We start from the raw sequence: 16,778 nt of genomic DNA on the forward strand, positions 1-16,778 counted from the left end.
GCACATCCATTGCCTCCTACTTCGGCTTTGAAGCCAACATTCCATTACCCACGACAGCCTTGAAAATCTTGAGCTCCCCCTTAAGCTCATTGATCTTTTCCTTCAAAGCTGTCACCATAGCCTCGAGAGCATCATCCTTCCCAGCCAGCTTATTTTTCGAGGAACCGATAGTATCCCATACATATTCCCTGAGCTGCTCCTTCATGGACTGCAACCCATCAGTGATTCTATCATTGACTTCGTCGATCCTCTCCTTGACGTCCTCCATGGACTCCTCGAGAGTGACGACTTGACCCTCCAAAGCTGACAATAAATCCCTTGACCAACTCGTTTTTCTAGCCCTTCCACGGGTCTCCATTGGCTCACTCTGACTGATAACTTCTTTCGGCATCCCAACAGTGCCTTCGAACCAATATCTCGGATACCACTTGCCACGGGGTTAGATCTTTTATCTCGTGATCCGTGCGGCCTTAGGCAATCCGTTCGTCTAAACTCGCCTAAGTCAGCCTTTACTGAAGTGAAGATTCCTTAAAAACTCCTCCAAGGCACCAATTTGTATAGCGGAAGCAAACTTATGCCAAAAGAGGCACAAAGAACAACAGAAAACCACAGAAAAGAACGCACACAAGGTGTTTGAGTAAATGCTCTCAGAATTCTATTACTCTTAAGAATTCAAGTACAATGGAATGATTTACAAGTGAAGAGGAGGCTCTCTATTTATAGTTGAGCTCCCTTAAAATCGACGGTCAAGATTTAATTACTTTGACGGACGAGATTAACCTATCCCTTAATTTTGGGGATTTACAAGACTACATCATATCATATCAAATCTACAAGATATGATTCCCTTACTTACTAGAAATAGCCTAAGTTGCTATATTTTCATTATCGGGTCAACTTGGCTTCAATCTGACAGACTTTTCCAATAATTTTTTGAATCGGGTCAGTTCTCGTGGGTTAAATGTTCCCCATTTAATCGATAGACCTCCATGAGGCGCATCTTCTGCCATGGTCACGGGCTTTGCACTTTGGCCAGTAACACTAATATATCCACATTATGTGCATGCATATTTTCGTGAACCTAATTGAATGAACTATGCAATTGATTGTACAATTATTAATTCAATTGAATTAATCTATTTATGAATGTAATTTGTCTGCATTCTATCAACTCTCAAAATGTATATAGATTTGAGTACAATGCAAAATTGCAAATACGGATGGGTTTTTCTCTGCCCTGTTTTCCACTCAAATATTTGACTTCGCCTTGTGCTGAATTTTATTTAATATGTTTTCAATCACAACTTTTTTCGAAATAAGAGTTTATTTAATTTGAAATTTTACAAAATATTTTATATTATTTTTATAAATTAAATAAAAAATAAAAAATTAAATATATTTAGAATTTAGACATTAGAAATAACTTCCAGCAGTACAATAACACTCACCCCTAATCCAAATTGGGATCAAAGGTAAGATTTAAATTGTTACTAGGAATGGGTTTTTGATTGCATTACATTTAAAACGATTATAAATTTAATATCAATTGAAACAGTAGGGGAGGAAAATGCGAAGCTTGATGAAATGATCCACCGATCATTCAAGCAATGCCATATAGAAACAGATTGTCCAATGCTGCTGATGGATAGTGAATGCAAAACTAAGCCGGCAAACACCATATCCTTTCTTGAAAAGCCAAAACAGAATAAGATGAACACAAAATGCCACCTCCAAGATGGCAAACACCATTAATCACAAAGAACCTGAGATTAATTACCTTCACAAGTTGGTAATCGAATAAAGTTACACATTTCCACTGGAACTTAAACCCAGGAAACAAAGAATTGAGGGAAAATACATCAAATGTATGAAATGAAAGAAAATCCAGTTCTCAGAAAATTTTTCTATAAATCAATAATGTTGATTTGGATGGGCACTGTGATTCCAGATAAAAAGATCTTTGGGACCTTCTTTCCAGTTCTACTGGTTTATATCATCCGAGTAATATGAATTCCGGGGCTCATTGTTTATATTTCCTACATCTATGCAGCATATCTCACCTGTATGGTTGTTTCCCAAGCTTTCAGATTTATCCCATTGCGGTCCTTTTCGTTTCTGTTGTCTGAAGTACTTCCTACCCAAATCATATGAGGATTCTCTCGTTCTTTTCAATGTCTGTTGGATGTCAGTACCTGGAATGTCTGAATCTGGGTGGTTTCCACCAGCTGTGCTTGCAACGCTCTCATCAGGACAACTAGTGGAAGGTCGACGGCTCTCCTGTTGCCCTTCTTTTGAGTCGGCATTAATTCCAGTGGAGAGAGCAGCAGAAACTGGTTTAGTGTCTTTCTTATCGGGGGGACATGGAGGTAAAGGCGGAAACGGGTGGAAAGGAATGCCAGGGGCTATTGCCCAACTTTCTAGACTTTCACCTTCTGGTAATCTGATCTGCTGGAAAATGGGCAGTGGGATTCCGTATGAAACAGGCAAACGTGAAATGAATCTCTTCTGTGGATGAGCAATAACCACATCAGGGCACTTCAACTGACCAACTTTAGGTGGAGGGAAACCTGTAGCAGTTGATGGAGCAGTAGACGACACCAAAGATGCATTGAGAGGAGATGAGAACCCTGGTGGAGCATCCTGCTGAAAGCGTTGGTTTCCATTCTCAATGTTAATAGCTTCACCTTTGGAAAAACTGTCTTGGCATTTGTTATCCCCACTGTTCATCTTCTCTATCTGATCTGGTGTTGCTTGACCTAAAGCAGATAACAAGCTACATTCGAGTTTCTTTGGTGACTGAGAATCAATTTTCTCTGTATCCGCTGGCTGATCCCAGCGGCTTTTCCGCTTGCGAATTCTGGTACTGTTGGTTTGGGAAAGACAAACTGATAACGAGGAACCACCCTCTCGGGTAGAAGTATCTGATGAAGTTGATCCAACCACAGATTGCATGATGCAATTAATTGCTTCAGTAGATCGTATGGCCTGGTCACGCCAATGATTGTGAGATGCTGAAACCCTGTTACAGTCCAAACCCCTAAAAAACTCCATCCTGCCCTCATCCTTGTCCCTGTAGCCAAGCTTTCTAACAGGTTTTCGAATCCACTTATCTCGAAAATTTCGGGCTATTTGATGGACCTGTAAGACAGGTATAAACAATTAGATCCAAAATACATCCAGGGAAAGAAGACTAGTCCATAGATTACAGAAGCTATACTATTAAACAATAAAAGAGAATGTTTGTCGGTCAATACCTGTTTGTCATCATGCTCTGTGAATGACAGAATCGATTCCCTAAAGCTGTGCATGAGAAAGCATGGCTTTCATGTAAAGATACAGAAAAGACAGAAAAGCATGTTCAATCAAAACAAAACTCAGTTATATTCTCTAACCTCTCCCTTCCAGCACAGTAAGGACCTCCATTAATATGCTCCTGTGTAAGAATTCCCCTGCCTGCCAAATACTCTAAAACCTGCAGAAATAAGTTGCAAGCTGTAGTCTTGTCATATTTTCCACAGAATTTTCTTATTTAATTTCAAGTTCGCATGACACTTTATCATCATAGCTTGAAACTTCTGGATTATCAAGCTTTTTGTATTGTCCAAAAAAGTGAGATATTCAGATAAACAAACCATCCTTACACGCACACAAATGCACATATATACTAAATGAATCTTATGCGAAATTTTCTGCCATGGTAGTGGCAGACTAGGCAAAAGGCATTCATATTGCTCTGTTTTTTTTGTTTTTTTTTCAAGTTTTCCTCCTACATAAAGGAACCTTACCCTTGGGATGCACCATTTACCGTGTCCTAAAAGAGCTGCTTAAGTAAATATCCTTATACTTCAAATGAAGGTGAAGATTATCCAAAAAAGACAATTATGCAAAAGAGGTGGAAAACTAAAAAGATGATCTGTCTGCACTATCACCGACTTAACCAGGCACAGCAGCAGATCATCATTTAATTTAGAATTACGGGTGAATCGTATGCTGCCAAACTGTTTTTTCTTTCAAAGCAAACTACTTAAGCATTGAGGCCATTTCATTCAGCAGTAAAATGCAAATACTACTGTTGAAAATAACCATTGAAGGAAAGCACTTAACCCATGATAATGAATGCTTTCCTCGATATTTTTTCCCTGAAAATAGGAAAAGGGGAGTACATCCTTTTTACTACCATTCAATTAAAATATTATGATGCAACTTAAATTCCAAGAAGCAATACTAGAAATGGCATGCATAGCATATTCACAAATATCATTATATAATCACCACAAAATAACAATGCAACAACACAGTTTCCACACTGCACCTTTAGAAGCTTCCGAAGAATAGGGATCTTTTTAAAGTCCTTTCTGTATTTCTTCATTATGTTGTGTAGCATCTGCAAACCTGAAAACCAAAGCAACAGCCATTATTTACAAGCCAATAGAGATGCAACTGAAGTGAAGTACCCATAATTGGATGCTGTGCAGCAAAAGTTGGGAAAGAATACCATTCTTGTTAATTATATCGGTCAGCACATGTCCGGATTTTGTTTTTAAAAGTGCATCAAGAATCATTGAAAGCTCTCGATTGCTGCACAAGGAGAAAGCCAGAATCAGAGACTGGAAACTTACATAGTGTGCACAAAGTATAATGTTATTAAGGTATCTAAAATAAGAGAAACTAAATTGACCTTTGAATTGCTTCACCACCACCACTATCACCGGAAGTAGCTGTGAGAAGCAGAAGCTTCAAGTAGCCTTTAGAAGCATCCTGTCACAAATGAAAATGTACAATGAAATTATCAGGTATAAAATTCAGAAATAAAGAAGCATGATGCAATACAAGAAAATCCACATAATTTCCTCATTAAAATAAGTATCATCTTAGTATGACTAGAAGAGATGCCAAAGCAGAGAGCAAGCTAGTAAAAATGATGAAAAGAAAAAAGAAAAAAAAATGCTAATTTAAAAACTTCACCACTAACCTTTCGTTTTGTTATTCCCCCCACAGAATCCAGCAACTCATTAAGTTTCTCCTCCACTGCAAGCATCCAATTGTATGTATCAGTAAAATGAAAATTTACAAACATCTCATTCTAAAGATAAGAGGTTTCTTAACCTGCTTCAAAACGGCAAGTACTAGAATTTTCCGAGAATTTTCTGGGCTTGACAGTTGACACTTGAAATTTGTTGGATGTCGTCTGAACCTTATTTCCACTCAGAGAATTACTACTAATCTTCCCCTTCTTAATAGAACTGGATGAACGAGAAGTCTTCATCAGGGGGCGTGATTTTGCAGAAACCTGTTTGTCTTCTGCAGCATCAGACTTTGACTTCTTATTAGCATCAATAACATCGGAAGATAATCTATTATCTGACATATCTTGAGAAGCATCTAATTTCTGAATGGAACATGAGGTTTTGTTCATAGCCTTCTGTTCCTCGGTACCATCTGGCTTAACAGATTCACTGGCAATTGTCACAGGCGAAGCTTCTTCAGTTTCAACTGTGTTCAATTCTGATGTGGCAGAAGCAGAACGGTTCACAGAGTCCTCAGCTTCTGGCATATTCTCAGGCTTCAGTACACCATCAGTTATTACACTCTCCACAGATTGCATTGCTGCACCATCAGAGGAACCTGATCTAGATAAAACATCTTTAAAACCAGTCCAGGTTTCACCATCTTCAAGCATCATCGGTTCAGGAGATTCTTCATCCGAATCATCATGAACAATGACTTCAGCACTAAGTGGATCACCACCTATATAACCCCGACAATGAGGTGAACCACAGTGACATTTTTTTGCAGCAGCTCCAAATACCCTCACATAGTTGTAGTCAAATGTAACCTCTTCACCCTAACAAATATACCAAGCTCGTCACACATATATACGAAGATGACTTCTCATGCAACTGAAGACAAGACACAGACATACACACACACACACGTGTATATATGTGTGTGTATCTGTGAAATGGCATAACAATTTCTTCAAGTTCAGTCCATGTACCCTATACCCTCCAAAAATTCTCTGCCTAAACATCGGATTCTGCTTGCTCCAGTTTAGCCTTAAGCTATTATCTTGACTATTGAGGTTTTCCCCTCTGTTTTTGGTTTATTTAAATCTTCAGTAGAAAGGACAGCAACTGCATTAAATTTTCTGACATTGGGGATTCATGAATCACGCGTGGCTACTATGAAGTTTACTGATCAACTTAATGTTTCTCAACTCGCTAATTAAGTATTTTGTCTTGTTATGAGGAAGTGCCTCTAGAATAGGCATTTTATCATTAATCTTTGTATTCTGCCAGCCACTCAACATGGTAGCAGGAATTAGTCATTAGCCTCAATAAAAGACTAACCAGCTAATATATGGCAGAAATCTACTAACAGGGCTTGTCGGGAACTTAGGAGTCACGCTGAACAAACTAAATTCTTGGGGTTTATGTTTGGAAAAAGAAAAAATTTCAAACTTTTAAGACTTGAGAACTTGGACTAGGAGCTCAAAATCTCAACTATCTCAACTTAAAGGAATTCGGTAGATCAGTTATGTGAAATTCAAGTTGTATGTATGAGCCAAACCAGAAAAAAGAAAAGTAAATGCAAGATCCCATATTATGCTTGGCATCAATAACATGCTCTGCAAACTTACCTTTTTTATATCTCTCAATGCAAACAGTCCAATACAAATTTCACCATTCACCATCCACTGCTCATGAGAAAGATAAAGACAACGGAAACAAGGTTAGCCATATTTATATTCAGGAAACATAAACAAGGAAAACATCAAAATATGATTGACCAAACGATATACAGAGACAAGCCCCAAAGACATAGAAAGGTACAGAGGTCACCAAGGGAGAAAAGCAAAACAAGAAGCTAATTTTATTACACCCTTATAATCTAAGTTTGACTTAACATATTGATATATTATTAATATAAAAAAATAGTTTAAAGCCATGGTCAGTTCACGAACAAAACCTAAAAAGGCAAAGATGACTGTGATACTAGTAGATTTGGCAAATCAAATTCCAAAAGAAAAGTTCGTAACAGAAATCCCCAAAATAAATTTATCAATCTAGCTTTTAATAGGTTCCATATAGTGGAGATATCCTCGCATTATAAAAGGAGGTGGGCATCACCTTTTCAGTACGACAATTGGGATCACAGCTATGGTTAATGAAGCGCCCCAGATTTCCCTTTACATATGCATCTATTACCTGGAACAAGGGAAAACTATCCTTGAGACCAAACCATCGAAGTAATAAATTGACCAAAAAAATATACAACATACTGGATTTTATTGATAAACAAAATAAACTGAGAAAACTAAGGAAAATATCATTCAGGACAAATGGATAATTACAATTATGAGCAAACATGGTGCTGCAATGGCATATAAAGCATGAATTTTAAAGGCAAAGCTAAAGCTGCAAGGAAGCATCCTTTGTTTCTCGAGAGCACTTTCAGTGATAAAAGGGTTTATCATGAAGAATAAATAAAAGCTACTTTTTAAATAAGTGCACAAAACTATGTTTCCAGCTATGTACGCATACATGTACTAAGCGTTTAATAATTAAATTAACAATACCAAATACAGACAGGAGATGGTTAAACTTTCTTCACTTGCTACTGCCTTCTTACTATCAGAGTTGTATGCTAGTTGATGGTCATATTATGTTTGTAAAATATGAATGGAAAAGGATATCATCCAAACCTCACTGCCATTCAATGTCATGAAATAGAAATGCCTCTGACCCCTAGAAGCATACTCCTTTTGCCGAGCCTCATAAGCTTGCATATCAAGAACCTGATGAACCAAATAATTAAAATGCCACCCATAATTATACATATATATAGTGACTACAAAAGTAGAGTCAGCATAATATACATCCCCACTATACTGCCTGGACAATCAGAATTATTTCATGCATGAATTATGGATCAGACAACAACAGGCCTTCAACAATTATGTCTTTCTTTCTTGTACAACAAAAAATGTAGCTTTTGAATACATAAAAAATAAGAGAAAGTTTCAGTTGAGTAAGACAGGAATTGGTTAACTTGCTATCAGATTTGGAAAATGGCTTGCACAAAAAACCAACAGTCAACATGATATCATATGACACAATAATTGAGAGATCATAATAATAACTAGATACACCGAACTTTGTCCTTCCTCTAGGATATGAATCCTTAATTCCCATTGAAGAAAGTTGAAAAGAAACAGACTTTACTGCACTTTACTGCTTCAGACAGTGCATAGATTATATAAACTAGATAATGAAGCTCACCCATGACACAGCAGAACAATGCCTTAAGCATGCTTACTCAGCAAATCCATTTGACAATACATTAGGTGCTTTTACCTAAAAGTCTATTAAGGGGTGGAAGCCTCAACTACAGTGTTCATTATGGCTGTGGTTTACATAAAGGTAACATCTACTTAAACAATTACAAAAATGAAATATAAAAAAAGCCATAACTTGAATTTGACTATAAGTTCAACAAGTCTGTCAAGATCAACAAGCATAAAAGTACCATAAAACAAATCATGTGTTTACCTCTCCAACGTATTCAATAAGGAAATGACCAGCAGATATATTCTCTAGCATCCTCAGCCCAAAACCTTTCTTACCAAATCTGTCCCACTTCATCATCGCATATTTGCGATTCTGGAACTGCAAAATAGAGGTTTGGAAGAAAATAATACTCTTAAAAAGAAGTCTTCTTAGAAGTTAGAAACAAAGACAACCAAATATATACTGCAAAAAGATTGTATATTGTCATCTACTAAAAACAGTGAAGAACCTGTTGATTTGAACAGAGGTCCCCGCAAGGACAAGTGCCTTGAACACATTCAATATTCAACATCCGATTTAGGCATTCATCCCCACAACCAAGCTTACCGTCCGGAGGTCGTTTGCACTGGCAAACCATTATCTGCTTAAAATTTAACTGAAATGTTAATTACAGAAAAAGAAACACAAGAGCAAACAATATAACCACAAAAGTATCAATCTGACAATGAAAGAATGGAATCAGAGAGAAAAAGTTAAGTTGTTCTTTTCTCCAATTCAGTTAAAGTTTATATTATATGCCAATATTTGTGATGCACTGAAAGAAAATTAAAGCAAGGAAAAAGAGGAGTGAAAGAGCTTAACTTATAAAGTTATTTATCCAAGACATGGGATCAAATTCTACCACCAAGGCCTTACTTGGGGAGATCAAGTAATTCAAAAAATCTAACCTTAGTAGTGTAGCCTAGACCTAGAGCCCTAGACATTAAACAAGAATAAGTGAAGAAGGTGATGAAGTAGTTAAAACATAGGAAATACTTCCTGCCACAAACCCCTCCCCTCCCCTTAAAGTAAGAAGCAATAGAGGATCCCATCCATTAGTTCTTATGCTGACATAGTGAGCTCATGTGATACATTAATGTAGTTTCAAAAAATAAAAACTACATTATATTATCACATGAATCACTATGTCAGCATAAAATCTATAGGAAGGAAAAGGTGGAAATAAATAAGAATCAAAAGACCTAAAAAGATTAATAAGCTTCCCCTCCAAGATAAAGTCATACTGCCTTTGATAACCAAGCAAGATGCATTTTTTATATTATCTCCCTGTTTGTAGCATTTACTTTGAACCATGACTAACAGATCCTCTAACTGATGTTGGTTAATAATCTTTAGAAGCACCATCCATATGTTAGAACTTAAGACTGAAATGTTGCATCTTACAGTAATACCTATATTTTCACATTGAGTTAATAGAGGAAGCCCCTCCGATCATTATTAGCATCACAACAAAATGGAATGAGTATACTGACAAGATGAAAAATCCAACTGCAGACTCAGTAGTATGTAAATATATAACGGAATCAAATTAGGCTCAGAGTTGGACCTCATCAATGGTTTGAGTTTTCCGGCCACGGTGCAAAAATTGGTTACTATCAATACGCCAAAAATGTGAAGGTGGCGACACTGCAATAAATTGGAAAGTGAGTAAGAAAGGATGATCAAAAAGGAAAATAATCATTATACTAAAACGGCGTCTATCTACAATTCATTCATGCAGTTTGGCTATCAATAGAAAACATTATACCTGTCATACGTTTAGTTTCAAATCCCTTTTCCAATTCCTTATAATTGAAACCATCACAACCATCTTCCTCAGCATCAGATATCCCCAACTCAGCATTAATATCTGCATTGGACTTCTCTTGTGGGATTGAACAATCAGCAAATGCTTTATCCACGTTGTCCCCACAGACCCTTCCAAGTAAATAACAAAATAGAAATATTCTAAGACATCAGACTGCTTCACTCGGTGCAACAAGACAAAAGTCACCAATGTCTTAAGTCAAAAACTTGAGGAAAGTAAAGAGATTACGTTTTGTATGTATCTAAGCTTATGAAAAGATACAAAATGAGAACACACTTGAAATGGAGAACATATTATGCAACACAAGCTCAATCAGAAGATAAAACATTCAATCAGATAGTAAGATGCCATGGTCTATGAAGACTGCGATCATTAGAAGAACAATTAAGTTTCCACAAGTTGATAACGTATCACCTCAGGCTCAAGAGAAACACAACAAACAATTAGCAATAGAGGTCAGTAAGTCTTGCACACCTCTCCTGAAGGCTAAGGAATCCTGAAATCATAAAGAAGACTTCCATGGATAAAAAGTGGACTTAACAGAGATAGGATAAACAGCATCCCTCTCATACAGATTCCACCATTAAAATCTTAAAAGGAAGTCAAAAATCCAGTGAGACGGCAATTTCTTCCCAATAAAGTGGCTCAAAGTAAAATATGAATTGAATAGAGACCAGATCTCGAAACCATGCACAGTAACTGTTCATATATTTCCTTTTACTTTAAAAATAATAATAATGCATCAGCCATAGATGTTAAAACCATCCTGATTTAGCTCAATTAAAATGTGACTTTTCTTCTTTTATCTTACAAATAAGCAGTAACATGCAACAATTAGAATCTTCTGTGAAAGAAATTAAGGTGGTCAGGCAATTTCCATAGATTCACTACTGTGGAAGCAACACAGCCCCCAAAATCTATTCAGAACCTGGATGGAAGCGACATTCAAGTCCAAATTGCATAGATACCCATACCAGAATCAGGCTGAGAAAAGCATAAATTAACTGACTATTCAAGCAATCCTTCCTAAATCAAATTTGTAATGTGTTTGGACAAGTGGTTGACTGTTCTCAAACATTTAAGAGCTAACAAAACAAACAAGGAACCACCAGCATTTGATAAAAATTTTCACATAAATTGCATTCTAAGATAATAAAGAGGTGTATGAAATGATAGATACCAATGGTACGCCTCATCAATTGACTTTACAAGTGAAACTGGTATTCGCCGCCATTTATGACAATCATCACAACGCACCCAAGCATTATCAGGCTGTGTATGCTGCTCCATGACACCATCTGGTACCAAGTCAACATTAACCATGTTTGCAGATTCAATACTGTTTCCAGTATTTAAGTGCTCATTATCATCTGAAATCTGATTTCCTGCAGCACCAACTATTGCAAAAATAGTTAAAACAGTCTCCAACTTCTATTCCGAATCAATTTATCCCAATGGAAAGGAAGAAGAATGACAACTGATATGTGAAAATTATTAGAGACTAATTATAACAATAAGATGAGAAGAACAGGGGAGGAGGGAAGAAATAGTTACACAAATCCTTAAAGTTCCAGTACCTGTTACTGGGCTCTTTCCTCCTCTGGCTACAATCTCCTCATCAGAGCATTTCTCCTTTACTTTGCTCTTACTTACTGACTTCGACTCGTCTCCCCTCCGCTTAGAACCTTTTGCTTTCCTGCTCTTGACAGAATCAGAGACTCTGGACTTTCCCTTGCTCGCTCCCTGAGATCTTGAACTTTTGGAAAGTTGATTGCACTTGCTATTAGAGGAAGAGAAATGCTTAGTGTTCTTTGTATCTGGAACATCAGGACTGCAACAATCTTTAATATCCATACTATTTTCCATTTCTGTTGCCTCTTTGGGGACTCCAATCCAATTCTCTCTTGAAGAATTTGCAGCAGAGGATGAAGTAAGAGCCTCGATGGAGACAAGTCCATTACCTGTTGTTTTTTCTCTGCTTCGGCGACTCTTAGATGATTTAGCTTTCCTAGTGCTGGCTGTACCAGGAGATCTATGATTATCCTTTTTTCCCCTCTTGCTACCCTTGCTAGTCTTAGCACCTCTAGGAGAAGCTAAAGGCCCAGAAGTATTCAAAACAGTATCAAGCGACTCTTCTTGGTGTATTAACCCAATTTGTGCATCAGGAATTGTATTGATTACTTCTGAATCTGGTGAAGTTCCAGGGTCCATACACTTGTTCTCTATTGCTTCTTGAGATGCTTCAGCAACTGCATCAGACTGACTTATAAGGGAACTATCTGTAGCATCTTCAGACAACCTCTCAAGATTTTCAGAACACCTGACAGCCTTATTTGCTAGTTTTACTTCTGTAAGAAAAACATCAGAGCATGTTTTCACCATTTCTTGATCCTCCTTGGACTGAAACCGCATTTCACTACCCAGTTCTACTTTATCTTCAACAATATTTGCTACTGTAGGATATTGTAAATTGGTTTCCTTCCCATAATTACTAAAAGAAGTACCAATAAGAACTGATGGATCAACCACTTCTGCAACCAAAGTATTCACATTACTTGGAGCAACTTCCTTGCCCACTTTAATCTTCAGACGCAGGCAACTGGTTAAAGTGTTACTTAGCCCACTTGATTCTTTTCTGTTTTGACCAGCTCGGTTTTTGCTTCGTTTCCCACTTCCTCGTCCACCCCTAGCTTTAGAAGGTTTTCGATTCTGCACTTCATTACATGAAGGATCAGGGCATGGCTCAATAAATTTGGCAATGTTACTGAACAATCCCCAAATGGAAGAACGAGCTGGTTTTGATGAACAGCTTCTCTTCCTTCTTGTAGCTTTGAAAAGGAATTCCATACTTTCGTGTGGGTGACGCAGCTTTGTGCTACTGCAGTTTCTAGCACCCCTTTTGGCAGGAGTCTTTCGGCTTGATTTACCTTTCTGTCTGCCCTTTCGAGAAGAGGAAGATGTGGTTGGATAATTTTTAGTTTCTAAAACACAATCAGCCTTGACGATATCCTTCCCTTCATTTTCTCCTTGTCCAGAACAGTCAATTGAACTGCTAGAACTAATTGCAGCACATGCATCCTTTGCCAAAAGATCTTGTGGATCCAACCGACCAGACAAGCCATTTTCAACAACATCAACAGGCTGACATGACAAAGAAGTTGATTTATCACAAAGACAGTTTGCACCTTGCTCAAAAGAATCCCTGTTCGAGTTGCAGGCCTTTCCTTTGGCATTTATTATTATTTCACTGGAAATCTCAGCCTTTGTATATGCAAGAAAATCAGTCCTCCCCTCAGAAACCTCTGCAACACCATCTCCTGATGAATCACTAATATCATTACCAACAGTTTGTGCATTCTTCTGTGTGTCAAATAATCTCCTTGAAGCTAGCAACTCAATGCATAAATCATCAGTACTTTTAGTTTCCACAGGTTTAGGAAAACTTTCCAATGAGAGACCACTGCTACTGAGATCATCTTTCTGGTTATGCCCATCACAACTACCCACTGAATCACCTGTTTGTTGTAAGTTGGAAATTGTCTCAACACAACATGAAGTAGATATCTTGCCGCATGTATCAGATTCTATCACGGGTGAAGCACCACTTTCCCCATCTAGAGAAGGACCCACGATAGTGTTACTATCCTTCAGGTCATTTTGTCGGGGACAATCACTCCTGCAATCACCAATGCCTATTGATGTTGAAGCCAAGTGACTACCCTGAATAGATGACATTTGGTTGCAAATATTAGCCTCAACCTCAGTTAATACCTCTCGTTTTTCTTCCATAGCTACTTCCGAAGAGGAACAATAGGTACTCATACCATCCTTACTCTTGTGTTCACCAGTTGCATCTATTAACTCAAAGGGCCCTTTAAAGTTCTCTGAAAGCAATATTTGGTTCAGAACATCAGTCCCTTTCCTCTCTACTGCATCATTTTTCTCTTCAAACTTCATTTCCCCATATTCCAAAATCCTTTGAAGAATGGAACCATTGACCCTCTCATCGTCATCCTGCTTATCCAGTTTAACGGAACTTCTAGGTGAAGTAGACATTGTGTTCAGTTCTATTGGCATTTCCCCATCCTGTGAAACATCATTTTCTGAGTCGAGATGATCATCTACATCCATATTCCCAGTCAAACAAATCCTACCTTGGTTATTGCCCATACATTCTTTTAACATCAAACCAACCACATTTTCATTGTCACCCTTCATCTGATCTTCACAGTTAGTAGAAATCTCTATGCCACTGCTCAAAGCAGCAGTGTTTTTGTCCTGAGACAAGCCTAGTGATCCTTTAGCAGCATTTGTACCATCCTCTCCAGAAGGTCCACTTTTTTCCAAGCACACATCAGTTACTGAATCATGAATGTCAACATCATCCTGATTTTCATTCAAACCAACCCCATGATCACTGATCCTATCACCCTTCAGTTCATTCAAACCAGAATCTACATTTTTACACTGAATTTCATTTGAATAACCTGTATTATCAACATAACCCATCAATTCCTCTGGCCCAGAGCAATCTGGATTTTCACCTTGATTATCATTTAAACAAACCATAGCATCACCACACATATCAACCATCAATTCCTTCGAGCCAGCACCATCTACATTCTCACCCTGATTTCCAATGGAGCAAACTGTACTATCACGATATGTATCACTCCTCAAGTCAAGTGGAAAAGAACCATCCTCTTTTTCACCTTGATTTTCGATTGAGTAAACTATACAATCCCTGCACCTATCATCCATCAATTCCTTTGAATCAGAATCATTCATAATTTCACCCTCATCTTTCAAACAAACCACAGTATCATCATTCGCATTGCCCATCAATTCCTTCAAGCCAGAATCACCCATAAGGTCACCCTGATTATTTTCCAAACAAACCACACTATCACCGCACATATCACCCACCAATGCTTTTGAACAAGAAGCATCAGCAATTTCACCCCCATTTTTCTTCAAACAAACTGAGTTTTCACAACATTCACCACCCATCAAGCCCTTCGTACCAGAACCAACAATTTGGGCCTCACCCTTTATTCCAACTTTGCAATCAATATCCCCAGACCTTTTGCAAGCACTGTTTTCATCTTCACCCGGTTCACTAGCATAGTCCCCATTAGAATCAATCACAACGCAAGCCCGTTGCTCAGAGACAAGTTTCCCCATTGACTCAGAGCACAAATGTTGCTCGGCAGCAGCAGAAGCAACTTCACGCGAAGGTTCGTTAACAAAAGTCATATTCCCACACGAACCCATCTCAGTTGTTTCCAAACAAATTATCAACAATGCTGCAAACTCATTACTCCAAACCTACATAAGAAGTGAAAAAAAAGGAAAAAAAAAGTTTGACCCAATAATCAAAATCAAGCACATCCCCCTTCACCAATACAATGCAACCTCAAATTCACCGCCAACGAATCCCTAGCTCCCTTTTAATCATATCGTTCCCAATAAAACCTTAATAAAAAAATAACAACTAAAAACATTACCTTATCAAAGCTCTCTCTGGGAAGAACCTCGGAGAAAACCCTAGAATCCCTATCTCTGCACAATCGAAAAACCCATCATCTCAGAATCTAAACACTAATGCATATATCCCAAAATAATAATAATAATAAAAGGATAATGCATTGAAATAATTAACCACGAAGAAAAAATTAAATTCAACAAAAAAAGTAAAAAGAGAAAAAATACTTTGTTAGAGAGAAGAGGAACGAGGCCGTTGAAGAAGGAAGAAAAAGGCCGTTTTTATATCTTTTTATTTTATTAAAAAAAAGAATATTTTTTTTATAAACCTGTTTGGGAGAAAGGAATACGAGAGAGAAAAATTGAGAAGGAAAAAAAAGGGAAAAAAAGAAAGAAGGAAAGGAAGATGAGATATTAAAGTATCAATTTTGACCTTTCCTTCTTTAATTTGTAAGCCGAGTTTGATTAGGACACCGATACTTTATGCTCTCCCATTTGACACGTGTATTTCTCATGGGTGTTGTTGCCATTTCCTATTAGAATTTTGTTTTTTTTTTTAAATTCTGATTATATATCTGTTTTTGTTGGAAAATGTGTTCAGACGATTTTTTTTTCTTTTTGGGTGTGAATAAGAATATTAATAAAGGTTTGGTGATCAAAGTACAAATTTGACATTTTATTTACTACTTGTAGTATTTTATTTTTATATTAAAAATACTCAAATTTATTTCACAGTAAAAGAATTAGAGTTTCTTTTCCCTTTACATTAGCTTAAGGGAACAAGTAATGGTTAGGGCAAAGTCTAATTGATGGGTAGAAATTTGATTTATAAATTTTAGTACATTTCACATTTTATTTAGCTTGTTTTAAAGTGAAAATATTAAATTTTAGAGTGTTTTAAATAATTTTTGGATACTAGGGGTTAGTGATGCATTTTTAGTGTTTTAAGCAAATTTTAAATGTTTTTATGCTTAATTGTGAATAAACTAGAGTAGACGTTAATTTAAAGTAGTCAAGAATCCCACTCAACAACTTAGTTCAGGATACGTCCTATTATCTCTTTTGGTGTTGAGTTTTCATTTTGGTATATTTAGTATTTGACCTAAAAGAGTTATAAAAGTGAATGTCATCCTTTG

The 16,778-nt window shown here is 37.1% G+C and overlaps 1 protein-coding gene across 1 annotated transcript; it reads right to left on the bottom strand.

Moving 5' to 3' along the window:
* Positions 1–1,711: 1,711 nt before the first annotated feature.
* LOC107910364 (histone-lysine N-methyltransferase ASHH2) lies at positions 1,712–16,058 on the bottom strand. Its single transcript, XM_016838184.2, has 19 exons — positions 15,871–16,058; positions 15,666–15,720; positions 11,736–15,486; positions 11,339–11,543; positions 10,099–10,268; positions 9,898–9,977; positions 8,800–8,931; positions 8,553–8,669; positions 7,706–7,798; positions 7,131–7,208; positions 6,641–6,697; positions 5,107–5,845; positions 4,973–5,028; positions 4,679–4,758; positions 4,496–4,578; positions 4,313–4,392; positions 3,393–3,472; positions 3,255–3,300; positions 1,712–3,138 (listed from the first exon to the last, which is right to left on the bottom strand). The coding sequence occupies exons 3-19, from the start codon at positions 15,430–15,432 to the stop codon at positions 1,981–1,983; spliced, it is 6,951 nt and encodes a 2,316-aa protein (XP_016693673.2). The 5' UTR covers positions 15,433–15,486; positions 15,666–15,720; positions 15,871–16,058; the 3' UTR covers positions 1,712–1,980.
* Positions 16,059–16,778: the final 720 nt, after the last annotated feature.

This window comes from Gossypium hirsutum, chromosome D02 (genome assembly GCF_007990345.1).
Source record: "Gossypium hirsutum isolate 1008001.06 chromosome D02, Gossypium_hirsutum_v2.1, whole genome shotgun sequence".
In the NCBI taxonomy this organism is placed as follows: Eukaryota; Viridiplantae; Streptophyta; class Magnoliopsida; order Malvales; family Malvaceae; genus Gossypium; species Gossypium hirsutum.

Coding starts and splice junctions, on each gene's coding strand:
- LOC107910364 (XM_016838184.2), bottom strand. CDS start 15,432: ATGGGTTCGTGTGGGAATATGACTTTTGTTAACGAACCTTCGCGTGAA. Junction 5,029..5,106: donor TACTTGCCGTTTTGAAGCAG/GTTAAGAAACCT, acceptor GGATGCTTGCAG/TGGAGGAGAAACTTAATGAG. Junction 4,393..4,495: donor CGATATAATTAACAAGAATG/GTATTCTTTCCC, acceptor TTTGGTTTTCAG/GTTTGCAGATGCTACACAAC.